The sequence below is a fragment of the Salvia hispanica genome, chromosome 6, assembly GCF_029641045.1.
Source record: "Salvia hispanica isolate PSC_SH4W2 chromosome 6, Shi_PSC_v1, whole genome shotgun sequence".
Taxonomy (NCBI): domain Eukaryota; kingdom Viridiplantae; phylum Streptophyta; class Magnoliopsida; order Lamiales; family Lamiaceae; genus Salvia; species Salvia hispanica.
In genome coordinates, this window is record NC_142697.1 from 24,651,113 (window position 1) to 24,661,679 (window position 10,567).

At 36.5% G+C, this 10,567-nt stretch overlaps 2 protein-coding genes across 3 annotated transcripts; one reads left to right on the forward strand and one right to left on the reverse strand.

Annotated features, from left to right (window-relative positions):
- Window positions 1–263: 263 nt before the first annotated feature.
- Window positions 264–2,530, forward strand: LOC125207885 (putative WRKY transcription factor 4). Its single transcript, XM_048107390.2, has 4 exons — window positions 264–680; window positions 1,208–1,743; window positions 1,833–1,979; window positions 2,043–2,530. Exons 1-4 carry the CDS (start codon window positions 333–335, stop codon window positions 2,326–2,328), a joined length of 1,317 nt encoding a protein of 438 aa, XP_047963347.1. The 5' UTR covers window positions 264–332; the 3' UTR covers window positions 2,329–2,530.
- On the reverse strand, window positions 2,491–5,678 carry LOC125207884 (uncharacterized). Of its 2 annotated transcripts, none has more exons than XM_048107389.2 (11): window positions 5,538–5,678; window positions 5,359–5,432; window positions 4,683–5,016; window positions 4,495–4,578; window positions 4,102–4,419; window positions 3,880–4,015; window positions 3,638–3,800; window positions 3,414–3,542; window positions 3,123–3,317; window positions 2,931–3,053; window positions 2,491–2,836 (listed from the first exon to the last, which is right to left on the reverse strand). In XM_048107389.2, exons 3-11 carry the CDS (start codon window positions 4,963–4,965, stop codon window positions 2,720–2,722), a joined length of 1,548 nt encoding a protein of 515 aa, XP_047963346.2. In that variant the 5' UTR covers window positions 4,966–5,016; window positions 5,359–5,432; window positions 5,538–5,678; the 3' UTR covers window positions 2,491–2,719. The 2 variants fall into 2 exon arrangements, with proteins under 2 accessions (XP_047963346.2, XP_047963344.2); XM_048107387.2 differs by having other exon boundaries at window positions 4,495–4,581.
- Between the last annotated feature and the right edge of the window lie 4,889 nt (window positions 5,679–10,567).

Sequence of the window (10,567 nt, forward strand, 5' to 3'; positions counted from 1 at the left end):
AAAGTTTGAATCATCTCGGATACGAGACTATAAAGTGGTCACGAGTTCTAATTAAGAAGGATATTACGCCACGATTCACAATAAAAAATGAGTCAAAATTATAGAATTGGTTAATTTATTAAGCCAAGAAAAAGAAGTTAGAGTCATAGAATCGAAATCTCAAGTAATTACTGAGCGACAGCGACGACTTTTGACATGTAATTTGGGAGCTCAGAGTTTCAACTTCTCTATTCATATCATCATTTTATGCTTTGTTTTGTTTTATTTTCATTTTCACCAAAGACTTAAACAACCAAAAAACCTCCCTCCCAAGTCAGACAAACTAAAAGTCAATGGCCGAAAACGAATCTCCGCCGCCACCGTCGAGGCCCGCGATTACTCTGCCGCCGGCAAGCTCATCAGGGAGCTTCTTCACTGGCGGGCCGTCCGCCAGCCCGGGCCCGATGACTCTCCTCTCCACCTTCTTCCCTGAGAATGAACCAGACGCCTACTGCCGCTCATTTTCTCAGCTTCTCGGCGGCGCCATGCCCACCGTCGGACAGCCGGCCGGCGAGTTTATGTTTCAGCAGAATAGGCCGGCGGGGCTGGCGGTGTCTCAGCCGCTGGCAATGTTCACGGTTCCGCCCGGTTTGAGCCCGGCTAGCTTACTCGATTCGCCGCAGTTTTTCCCATCTTCTCAGGTACGTCGGGAAATAAATAAAGTTGCAAGCAATATATGTATGAGTTTTACATTAGTACGAGGCCTTTTGGAAAATGTCCCAAGAACAAAACCGTGAGGGCAGTATCGTATTAATATGAGTTCGGTGTGCATCGTTGAATCCTCATAGTAAATTCTTGATGGATGTTTAAATGTTTTAATTATTGATTAATAAGGATAGAGGTTTCATTTGAGCTTAAATATATGGATCATTGATATTGGTTTGGGACATGCAATTTTAGTAGTAGTTCAAATTTGATCTTCATTTCTAGATACATCATAGAATGGAAATTACCAAATGTTTCCTTATTTGTGCATAATGCTGAGATAATTAAGTGGCATGTTATTGAATCCTTGTCCTAATTTGTACATGTGACATAAACACTCCATCAAGATTACAACTTTTTTTAGGATAGCCATCTTATAAACTATTTTTTGTCCAAGTTTCAATCTTGCTCTGTGAATCCCATTTCTAAGATCATTGAGAGTTGAGTTTCTTGATTGAAATAGGGTGTGCTAGGACTTCCTCACCAACATTTCCTAGCTCAGATGGCTGCACAGGCTCATCACTTTCCCAACGATTTCCCATCCTCGTCGTCCTTCACTCTGCAACGAGACGCCCCTCCTCCTCGCGTGCAAGAATCATCCGAGATTCCACGCGCTGATACGAAATCCCAACCTAGTAACATGGTTGTTGACAAGCCTGCTGATGACGGCTACAACTGGCGAAAGTATGGGCAGAAGCAGGTGAAGGGCAGTGAGTATCCCCGAAGCTACTACAAATGCACGCGCGCAGAATGCCCGGTCAAGAAGAAAGTGGAGCGCTCTTTCGATGGTCAGATCACCGAGATCATCTACAAAGGGCAGCACAACCACGCCCGCCCTGTTAAGCGTGCTAGAGATAGCTCGGAGATGGAGTCCAAGACAGAGCAGGACTCTGCTCCTGAACGTGTGTCGGAGTCAAGTGACAGCGAGGAAGTGGGCGGAGATGGTGAGGCAGAGCGAGTGAATGGGAGAGACGAGGATGAACACGAATCTAAGAAAAGGTATAGCTAGAGATTGTGCCTCAACGAGTATTTTTGGAACTAATGCTTCTTATATCTCTGTGGTCTCTCTGTGTGAATCTTTTTTGTAGACGTGTTGAGGAAACCTCGTCGTCTCATCGTACGGTTACAGAGCCTAGGATCATTGTTCAGACAACAAGTGAGATTGATCTCTTGGATGATGGCTATAGGTGGCGAAAATATGGGCAGAAAGTTGTTAAAGGGAATCCTTATCCAAGGTAAAAGCATCATTTTCTTGCATTCTCAATCTCTTTCTCCCTCTCTCATGTTTGAATTTGCAGAAGCTACTACAAGTGCACGAGCCAAGGTTGCAATGTGAGGAAGCATGTGGAGAGAGCAGCGAGCGATGCCAAAGCTGTGATAACAACCTACGAGGGGAAGCACAACCACGAAGTTCCTGCTGCTAAGGCTAGCAGCCACAGCAGTGCTAATGCTGCTGCTTCACAGTTGAGACCGCTTGCTGAGAGATACGGGCGTAACGAGCAGCAAGCTAACGGGATTCCTCGTATGAAGGAAGAACAGGACAACATATCTTTTTCTCAAAATGACTGGAAACATAGCAGGTAAGAGAAGAAGATGAAGAAGAAGATGATGATGATCCATTTTGTTGTTTGATTAAGTTTGATTTGACACAAAACATATACAAAGATAGAGACTAGGATACACACAAATGGTTTGAAGTTAGTTACAGAAATTGAGTTGTTTGTATATTCTTTGTGAAAACATGCATTTGGAAGAGGGAAAATAAACAAGATTTGTTATTTGTTAATTGTGAGTATCATTCTTATATGGGATACACAATTATATCTGCTGCTTCAGCACCTCACTACACAATTCAGATTCAATTTTCCTATTTTTTTCTCTCCATCAGATTCAACCCCATCAAAAGGCATCAGTTTCCAACGCATTCTTGAGGCTCAAATCTTCGTTTCATGGAAGCCGAATCTCCTCCTATAGCTCACTGTTCGTCGTCTTGAGTTACAAGAGTAGGTATCTGTCCAACGCTCACAAAATCGACTCTGTTGAGTCGAACGCAGCAGAGAACTCTCTCAGGAAGCTCATCGGGTGTCTGAGCCTGCATCAGTTCATAACAAAAGTCACTAAAAGGTGTCAAAACATCACTAGCTATAACAATCTAAAAATGGAAATGTAGTAAAAAAAAAGACAACCTGAATTGCCAGTCCCAGATCAAGAACCCCGTGTTCCAACCTGTCACGAAACGCCTGAAGTCCTTTCCTGGATAGATAGCTGAAACGGTGCACATCTAGGTCGACTTCAAGGTAATTCGGCCCCTACAAACACATAGCAACTGTTTAAGCAATCACACTTCAAAAATCACCTCTTGATGAAAAGGAACACACCTTGTAGAAAGCATGTTGCGGGCGCGAAAGTACAGGCTTGTCCTTATACGCTTGCAGAAGCTTCCTCTCAGCAGAGCTCAAGCCAAGGGCCTCAGGATTCACAGGATTGACCATGATCTTTAGCCTCTCTCTGTAAGGAACGATGGTTTCCTTTGCAAAACTCTTCACGGTTTCCATCTCATTCACAACGAAGCTCTGCAAGAAGATCATCAAGAACATGGTGAAATTAGCTACACAAAATTGGAAATAGGTATAAAATCTCTATATAGATAGGTGGAAAGGTTTGAGCACCTTTAATGTGTTGAGAAATTTTGGAGGAGTCTCAGAGGAAAAATTCTCGGACACTTTGAAATAAACGACAAGGCTCATCCCTTCCCCGTCAGTATCTCCAAGAAACATTGAGGCAGGATAAGTAGGAAGCTGCAATGATAAAACATCCAAGATTCTTGAATTCTGCAGTCAAGATCAAATAACATAGTACTTCTTTTTTAGCTACTTAAACACAAATGTAATACCTGTATGTTTACAATTAGTAGTGAAGGAAATTCATGGTGTGATTTAGCATTAGGGAGTTCAATGTGCTCGGCTATATGATGTATTTTCCGAGGGCAGGCAAATAAATCAACACCAATAGGTATATAAGGGCTATAGTCAGCAGCAGGATACTTCTTTTTATCTCTGCATCAGAAAGATTACCATGTAAAAAACAGAACAAATAAGTAGAGGTGATGATGCATGTAGTAACCAGGAAGCATGCCTGAAATAATTTTCGCCCCGTAGTTTGAAAGCAGAAGGCGAGACGTTACACCAACTGCCTCGGGATGGCTTATCTCCCACTGACTTAGGTATGAGGAACCCTCCTCTTGGGTTGTATAAATATTTTTCTGATGAACCTGTGGGAGATACTCGTATTGTTAGCATCTGCTCGAGTATAGTTGATATGATTAGTTAAGGCTAAGATCAAAATTTTTATACGCACAGAAACCAGATGGAGCATCTCCATCATCAGATTTCCTTCTTACAGCAACCACGGTGACTGCTGATTTCTTTCTTGTTCTAGTTATCGGTCCTCCTTGGTGAGATGGGGTCTGTTTTATGTCAGCCGCGTCAATTGATGGAACAAACTGAGCCGAGCAAGTACCCCACTTCGTTTCTTCTGAATGGTGTAAGCCTAGTTTACTTGTGGCTAATGCATCACCATCACAAACAGCGTTTGTCAAGTTGTAAGAGTCGATATTTTGCTCATTACAGCCATTGATGTTGCCCCCAATGTGACTGTCTGAGGATGAGAAACTGTCTGAAACGAAGCAACGAGCGAACTAAGTGAATCACTTGTTGATTGAATAGAACTACCATGGATCATGAAATTTACCTCCAACTACACTGACAAAATCTTCATCTGCATCCGAATCAAGGATGCTTAGAGTATCAAACCATACTTCATCTCGCGATATTCCTGCTGGATAACAAAGGAAGTGATCAATCTACATTGCTCAAATTCATACAACCTTGACAACTCAAAAACCTGCTATAAATGGAAAGATGAGTAATGGAACATACTGTCTGTAACGGCTTGATTGTGGCTCAGTTCCACCTCAGGAAACTGGAATTCAGGGCTCTGCACCTCATACCTTCTGCAGACTGCCGTCCCACCATTTGGAACGTCGACCATAACGTATTCATGGAAACAGAATTCATCGGCACACACACCCTCGTCAGGGGGCTGGTCTATAGGCGCTATGACACTCGAACGTGCTGTCTTTCTGCGGATTTTACATGACCTATAGATGTGTTTCGCCTTTGATTTCAGCTTTCTGTTAGGCTTAGAGACGCAGCTACCCATAGGCACAGCTAGAGCTTCCTCATACAAAATTGAGCAAATGCAGCAAACATGCTACGGAAAAATTATTGAACAAGATATTTAGTGATTGATAACTTAATGATCTTGACCAAGAAAGTTGTGAGCATTTGTTAATCAACATAAGGAGATAAAATCAAACACTCATCTTGTTCATAATTTCAGCAAGAAATCAAGAAAATTTTTATCAAATCATCAATATATAAGCCAATTTGATCATCAGAGGCCAGACCCTTTTCAAGCATCAAACAATAAAGCTAAAATTCAACATAAGAATTCATGTAATCGATTACTAATGGAACAGAAATTACACATAGCGTGATCAATACGATGAAGCAACTCTTAAAAAATAAAAACTTGATATTGAACTGTGCTAACCTTGAAGAAGGACTAACCAGTCTTCAGTCTTGATCAAAAGCGAAAATTCAGAGCTAAAAATAGAATCTTGAATTCTGATTGGGAAAAAAAACTAAGTCTTGTATCATAAATATATAAGGTCATTTAAGAGGCTCACAGCCTAATTTTGACCAGAAACCAATGGAAAAACAGCTACTCACCAAATCACATGAAACGTGGAACTAAAAAATAAACCATTTTTCTCCAAAAAGTAAAAATTTCAACTTTTTTGTGAATATTTTGGTCACTTCCCACCTTAATTAACAGAAATATTGTTGTAGGAGAAATCCCAACTCAATAAAAAGTCTATTTATAAACTAAATCAAAAGGGTGGTTGTCAATTTTTTTTCAAGAACTCCCTAACAAACTACAATATTTTCCAAGTCATGATAATGACTTCAAATGATTAGAGTGGTGTACAGAACTAACAATGTTAAAATATTCATTAATTTAGTCTAAATAAACAAACCTTCACCAGAAATCACACGCACACGCACAAAAAAATGGCTCAAAACTAGCCACCTAAAACACTAAAATCCACCACTACATATTCCCGATTTTATTTAATATATGAATCTGGATTAGCTTTAAAATATCAATGATCATTAATGATGTAACTAAGTTTTTAAGATGGTGTTACCTTTTACCTTTTAGTTAAGTGGTACCAAAAGGATTAATCGCAGTAACAACGTCAATTTATTGGATTAAACAAAATAAAATATTGTGACTTATAACTGTACACGCTGTGTAATGTAACTATTTCTTGTCATATCAAATTTTGTGATGAAATTTTGGATCCATGTGATTAATCTAAGCATGTCAACGGCCATATTATAGCAAATAAATGTGCTTTATTATTTTTTATAACTAGTCCAGATAAAAATTTAATTTTTTTCAGATAACTGTCACTGGTATATCCAATTGGACACAAATTCATCTCGGTTTAATATCTTCTCAGATAATTAAACTTTTAACTCTTGATTAATCTCTTTCAGTAACCATATTAATAAATAAGCATAATAAATGTTTATTTAATTTTTTTATTGAATGCAAAAGAGATTCTTTTTCATAAAGGTTGATGGTTTAACTACTTCATAGAGTTTCCACCTTTTGCGGTATTGCCGCCATTTCTACACCAATCTTACATAACATTAATAATTAAGAATTGTTTTTTTCTAACAATAATTTACTTTACGGACTATTTTTCAAGTAAAAGTTCTAAATTTTTATCTTAGGTGGGGTATGTGGTTATATATTCTTCTTATTATTGAAAAAACTAAATTGAGAGTGAAAGTTGTCGTAGACGATTGCCATACATTAAATAAGTTGACATTATGCAAATTTTATAAAATTTTTAATTAGTTCATTAATTATGGAACTTTTTTCTTGTCTAATACTCGTACTAAGTAAAATACTATGAGACAGCGATGCCAAGGGAAACTCATAACAAAATAATGAATTAGTTGTTGATAGATTAAAAGAAAAGAAAAAATCTATATACTTTATAAACGTAGTAGTATTAAATAATAGAGCAATTAATGGTATCGCAGGACAATAATGAACTCAATTTAATACTGCATTAACTGAGGTGCCATCTCGACATGTCGTGCCTCTCTGCTTAACTATTTAACATGAGATTGCGACATTTTTGGATCTTGTATTTTCAAAGTTTTTTTAATTGAATTAAGTAATGTGTATGTTTTTAATTTTTTGAAAAAGTATTTTATTCACATGAAATATTAGTTTACAAATGATCGTAGTAGTACAACATATGTTGCTGCTGCTGCACGTAGACGTGGTGTAGTGCTACTACAAATTGATTTGAAAAAGTATTTTATTCTCGTTTCTCATTTTTTACTTTTATTATTTTTTATCTCTATATGGAGTATTCCAATTAAATTGATTTACAAATGACAAAAAATACTAATATTATATAATTAAAATTAAAAAAAAAGAATTGAAATAAACAAAAAAGTGCATAATTTAAAAAATTACGTACATTATTAAAATAAACACAAAATACATAATTAAAATCCTAAAATAAAATATAAATAAAGGGAAGAGTGTATTATAGAGAAAAAAAAAGAATAAAACTCGATTATACTCGATATATTGGTTTTCATTTTATAATTTATTCCATCTAAGAATACTCTAATATTCATATTTTTATGAATTGAATTATGAACAAGCACCAAATGTACTGTATTGTTTTACTGCATAACTTAAAATTCAACATTAAAATGTTTTGTCTTATTAGTAAATAATACCTCTTCTATGCGACTTATCTATATTACCTAAAGATTTGGCATACCGATGAGATAATTGATTCTTGATTAAGTCTTCATTTTATACTACTATTTTTTTTCTATTTATTGCTTAATTTTTCTTGAACCTTTTCAAGTATTTCGCCGCAAAGAAAGAACAAAATAGCTTTCCCATTTCTACCTAACTAGTGCAGCTGATTTAAAATTTGGTTCCTATATATCGAGGAGAAATAAAATAATAATTAGGTAAGAACTAAACATTAAAACAAACATTAAGTCACAGGGAATAAGCATATAAACCTAAAAATTCAAATTTAATAATCATCTTCAAAGACTACTGCTTCTACTATATATACACTTATATGTCAATCCAATTCCAAACAAATATATCAAATTTAAATTAGTTTTCCATCTTCGTTATTTCTCTATTCTTGCTTCATTATTGATAACAGAAGTTAGAATTTTGGTGTGAGGAGAACCACGATACAAACGGATTGATACTTAATTTTTTTATCAGTTAAATTAAATAGTATATCAAATTATTTTTAGTAGTAATTATTGCTGTCAGTACCAGAATGATAAAATCAATAAATTATCCATTGAATTTAGTCGAAAACTGATACAAATAACAACACCATAAAACCACATTCTTATTTTGGAAAGTCCTGAGATATGATTTATTTTTTTGTATTTTGTTTGCAAGTGCGCCTTAGTTTAAGGTTTGTTTATTTGTCTTTATCATCATAGTGGCAGAAAGCAGATACCAATAACTGAAAATTTAAATGGACAAAAACAATATTTACCAAAAAATATTCTTTTTTCAGTAAGTATCCTAATCAATAGTGTATAAATAATACTCACACCTACTTTTGGGTTTTCCCTAAATTCAGAACAAATCCATGTACCTTGTTCTTTTCCCATCAACCATAATGTATTTTGTTTGTGGAGTTGGTGAATAACCCATTTTGCATTATTGGTAGTACTTTACTTTTTAAATGGGCTACCAACCAAAAAAGGGTTCTCTAATCTGCACTAGACCAATGGGCTGTTCCTATAAGTAGTAGCCCATTTATAACTATTATTTGAGCCCATCTAACTTACAAACTGAAGCTCCATCTATTATTGAATTAGAAGTTCAATTCTATGAAAGACAAAAAAGGAATCCGTGTGATCGGACACAAAAAAAAAAAAGTCATGGCTAGTCGGAAGGTAAAAACGATACAACGACTGTGCACTGGCAATTTATGACGGACGAAGGACATAAAGGTTGGGGGAAAAATGCCGCATCATGAGTTGACGACAACTCTAAATGTCAAATTTAATGAAGTTTTTTGGTCATCGAGAGACAGATGGCGGAGTTGATCGATATCCCTACCCCATCTCGGTCAGTCATCGGTCACGTGGAATGTCCAGTGCTGGAAATATCATCTTGTATTTCAAAATCATGAAATATCAAGAGTTGGGAATAAATTTAGAACTTATTCAAACTTAGGGCAATAATCTAAGAAAAAAAAAGGTTAAGTGATTCGGACATATATAAACCACCAAGATGAGCAGATCCACATTTACATTCACGTCGATTATGAATTTTTCCACATAAAGAGAGATGTTAGTCATTCAATGATTCATGTAGAGAATGCGACAATTATTTCAAAATAGAAAGTAAAATATCATAAGTGCATAGAATAATAAAAAGAGAAAAAATGTCTTGCATATGCAATGATTATGTAGGTAGATGCAGCAACCATAATGATTCACCCCCTTTCACTATAATGCAAAATTAATGCTGATTTTCTTAGTATGTAACCCTTAATTAGTGGTCCACATAATCTCGTCAGACTTCTGATTAGTTGCTAATCACCTCAAATCAAGAAATCTTAATATTTTTACTTATATGTATTACCCTTTTTAATAAACAAAATATTAAAGTTTTATAGACTCAAAGCCCAGATCTTTAACATCTACCATTAACTACTTTACCACTAGTCCAATATACTAAGTAACAAACTAGTGTCTAGTAATCCTTAGATTTAACTCTATATAGCATGCTTAAAATATGTATATTGAGATCAAATGACATGAAATGAAATCATGGTTCGTTTTAAAATTGGTAAAAGCGAATATAACTGCAATCATGCAATGTGATATATAGTTCAACTTCTTGATAAAGGCCCAAATTAATACCAAGTCAGGAAAGTTGGTGGATAGTACAGTTGGTCAGGTAGGAAGCATTAAATCATGTAATGCAAAACATTGTGATGCTGTTAAAGATGTTTTGACTAGGAAAGGACACATATTGTTGCATACTTCAGAGCATCTCCAATGGGTGATAGGCCAGCCATTCTCTCCCCTGCCACGTCAGCAACACCAAAAAAACCACCTGCCACGTCAGATTTAGGCCAGCCGCAATAAAAATAATTCAAAATATATTACATTTACGGAATTAAAATTACGATTAAAATACAGAATTAAATTTACGACACATATACGCGAAAATTCATTAATTGCATTTAAAAAAGTTACATAAATAAAACAAAATTACATGCATAATAAAGAAAAAAAACTATCGCCGTGCAATCCTCCGTGCCCACAACTCTTCAATTATATCCTTTTGGAGTTGAATATGAGCTTCCACTTGGCGCATGTTGGCAAATTCCTTGAGTCGGCCGGCTTCATCGAGAGGTACCCCCTGTCGTACACTAGGGGTGGCCGTTCCGTGGCTTGGACCGGCTTCATCGTCACTGACCCAACTAGTCAGTTGTACGCCTTCGTCTTCGACGATCATGTTGTGAAGGATAATGCAGGCGTACATTATCTGGGAAACGCATCCGACATCCCACAAACGCGTTGGACCCTTAATTGCCGCCCATCGAGACTGGAGCACACCAAATGCGCGCTCCACGTCCTTGCGCGCCGACTCCTGTCGT

Excerpts from the sequence above, each read along its gene's own strand:
- LOC125207885 (XM_048107390.2), top strand. The coding sequence starts at position 333 with ATGGCCGAAAACGAATCTCCGCCGCCACCGTCGAGGCCCGCGATTACT. Across the intron at positions 1,744-1,832 it reads GAACACGAATCTAAGAAAAG|ACGTGTTGAGGAAACCTCGT; the intron begins GTATAGCTAGAG and ends TCTTTTTTGTAG. Across the intron at positions 1,980-2,042 it reads AAAGGGAATCCTTATCCAAG|AAGCTACTACAAGTGCACGA; the intron begins GTAAAAGCATCA and ends TTGAATTTGCAG.
- LOC125207884 (XM_048107387.2), bottom strand. The coding sequence starts at position 4,965 with ATGGGTAGCTGCGTCTCTAAGCCTAACAGAAAGCTGAAATCAAAGGCG. Across the intron at positions 3,543-3,637 it reads TACTAATTGTAAACATACAG|CTTCCTACTTATCCTGCCTC; the intron begins GTATTACATTTG and ends TTATCATTGCAG. Across the intron at positions 2,837-2,930 it reads ATCTGGGACTGGCAATTCAG|GCTCAGACACCCGATGAGCT; the intron begins GTTGTCTTTTTT and ends GAACTGATGCAG.